The sequence below is a fragment of the Etheostoma cragini genome, chromosome 22, assembly GCF_013103735.1.
Source record: "Etheostoma cragini isolate CJK2018 chromosome 22, CSU_Ecrag_1.0, whole genome shotgun sequence".
Lineage (NCBI taxonomy): Eukaryota > Metazoa > Chordata > Actinopteri > Perciformes > Percidae > Etheostoma > Etheostoma cragini.
Window position 1 is genome coordinate 21,683,458 of NC_048428.1, and position 2,866 is coordinate 21,686,323.

Consider the following 2,866-nt stretch of genomic DNA (forward strand, 5'->3'; position numbering starts at 1 on the left):
GTGTCCCTCAGTGTCTCTGCTTAACAGCGCGTTGGACAGTGTCCCTCAGTGTCTCTGCTTAACAGCGCGTTGGACAGTTTATAAACTTTATACTTTATAAACAAAATGCTGGTTAGTTTTTGCAGAACAGATGTTACGGCACTTTTGTTCATATGGAAGAACATTTAACAAAAAAAAAAATTTGCACTAAATACATACTTTTGAATTTATTAGGCGATTAAAACTTTTAATCGCTGCCCAGCTTTAGTATATATATGTACGTACATACGTACGTACGTACAGATGTATGTATGTACATTGCCTTGCGAAAGTATTCGGCCCCCTTGAACTTTTCAACCTTTTGTCATATTTCAGGCTTCAAACATAAAGATATAACATGTTTATTTTATGTGAAGAATCACCAACAAGTGGGACACAATTGTGAAGTGGAACGAAATCTGTTTGATATTTTAAACTTTTTTAGCAAATAACAAAAACTGAAAAGTGGTGCGTGCAAAATGATTGGGCCCCCTTGCGTTAACACTTTGTAGAGCCACCTTTTGATTAGATCGATTACAGCTGCAGGTCGCTCGGGGTATCTATCTGTCTCTATCAGGTTTGCACATCGAGAGACTGAAATTCTTGCCCATTCTTGCAAAACAGCTCGAGCTGTTAGGTTAGATAGGTTAGATAGATTTTGTTCCACTTCACAATTGTGTCCAGCTTGTTCCAGTTGTGTCCACTTATTCACAAAAAATAAACATGTTATATCTTTATGTTTGAAGCCTGAAATGTGTCAAAAGGTTGAAAAGTTCAAGGGGGCCAAATACCTTCGCAAGGCACTGTATGTACGGAAATGTTAGTCCAGTCTGTTACGCAACTATTCATGATGATTGTTGTTGCTCACGGCTGTTATTGCGTTGAACACGCTGACCTAGAACAGTGTTTTTGTCACCTGTGACTGTTGTTACGGTGGTGGTGAGTGTGGGCTCCACAGTCTGGTAGAATTGCTGAAGTCCAAAGATTAACAGCAGACACAAGGACGGAGAGAGAGAGAGAGAGAGAGAGAGAGAGAGAGAGAGAGAGAGTTACATTCATCTGATAACAGCCTTAATGTGCTGACTTATTGAAAATGCACAATCAAAACAACTTTCTGACTTTATGTAACACTTTTACATCACACAGTTAGCTGTAATAACAGCAATATTATAACAGTTGGACCCAAAAGTCACACTAAGAGGGTGCAAAGGTGACCGAATCACACTCAATCTATTGTATGCACTTCAGAGATCAGATGTGGAGCACGGGAATAAAAGAGAAATCAAAGACTTGATCAGTAACCTACACGTGAGCAAAAAGGTCGTGAAAATAGTCAAATAGTTTGGTAACTGTAGATATCTCCAAATTGACTGACATGTATTTTACAAAAACTGACATCAGGGAACAACATCCGGGTTTCTACAGGCTGTAAAGAGTTGGTAAAAACCGCTAAAAAACTGAGCTGTGACCAAAACTCTTCGATCAATTTTATGTTGTCAACACATTTTTGAATGAACCTTTAAAACTTTGATGAAATACTATTATAAATATGGAGGGTGGTGTTTACTTTTTGCACTCCCAACACCTTCTACATCACAGACACAAGAGACAGTTAAGCGAAAAGCTTCGAAGTGAAGACGGTCAGCTGTTGTTATATTAAAAAACAACAGCAACAACAGCAACAACAGCAACAACAGCTTGTTATGAAAGAAAACTACAAATAACAGTATTTATACACGTCACTAACCTCTACTTTTTCCATTACAGCTTGGCCTGTTTGCTGAAAATAAAAAAACAAAAAGACAAGTTCATTTTCTCCATTTGTTTTCATCACATGACTAAAAAAAAAAAAAAAAAAAAAAAAAAAAAAAAAAGGTATGTCTTAATGAGAAAAGTGAAATGTCCACTTCTTGCAATTTCGGTGATGCCGTTTTTAACCCTTGCGTTGTACTACCATGTCCAAATATATAGCACACCAAGCCCCCAGCACACCAAACCGGGACATGGCCTTTGATCTCTGCACAGGTCGGGTCATTACAGAAGTTATGGCGCTTGTATTTGTGTTGTTGCATAAAAGGACTGCAGCGCCACGACCTTCGCACAGGGACAGCAGTTTAAAGCACTCGGGATTTATTAACAAAACAATTTTGTTGCGGTATCGATATCGAGTTATCTGGTCAAAAATAGTGTGATATTTGATTTTCTCCATATGAACCAGTCAACCTTGCGGTTCGCCTGCAGCAGCAGCCATCTTCTTTGTTTTCAAGTAGCAGCAAATTCCAAGCGGGGGGGGGGGGGGGGTCAGCCTCTCCTCTCTAAGCGTAGCTCCCGTGGCGCCGTTTTAATGCTACGAAGCCATCACCTGCCGTTAGCGTCCCATTGACTGCCATTCATTTTGACGCCACTTTGACGGTAAATAACTTTACATCTGAAGCGTTTAAAGACTTTATTTGTCACGACTCAAATACCTTGTACCTCACATGACGGCTTTGTAGCAGACGTTTTTATAAAATTAGGCTAACGATTGTGTCGTAACCACGTGACTTAATGTTGCTTAGCTGATAAATTACCGTATAGTCGGGAGAAGCAGGCAGACAGTTTAGACTTCATTTAGTTGTTTAGTTTATTACTAATGTCAACTTAGCATGTGCCTATGTTAATGTTAACTAGCATGTTAGTTAGCAGTAATTAGCCTGTGTCTATGTTAATGTTAACTAGCATGTTAGTTAGCAGTAATTAGCCTGTGTCTATGTTTATGTTCACTAGCATGTTAGTTAGCAGTAATTAGCCTGTGTCTATGTCTACGTTAACTAGCATGTTAGTTAGCAGTAATTAGCCTGTGTCTATG

General features: G+C 39.0%; 1 protein-coding gene across 1 annotated transcript in view; it reads right to left on the bottom strand.

The window, feature by feature from the left end:
• Positions 1 to 1,847, bottom strand: part of LOC117937639 (MICOS complex subunit MIC26-like) — a 6,272-nt gene extending 4,425 nt beyond the window's left edge. Inside the window, exons 1-2 of the mRNA XM_034861724.1 lie at positions 1,766 to 1,847; positions 935 to 989 (exon numbers count right to left, since the gene is read on the bottom strand). Of these exons, the coding sequence (XP_034717615.1) occupies positions 935 to 989; positions 1,766 to 1,780 (70 nt within the window). The 5' untranslated portion in view covers positions 1,781 to 1,847. The remainder of the gene's footprint in view (positions 1 to 934; positions 990 to 1,765) is intronic.
• Between the last annotated feature and the right edge of the window lie 1,019 nt (positions 1,848 to 2,866).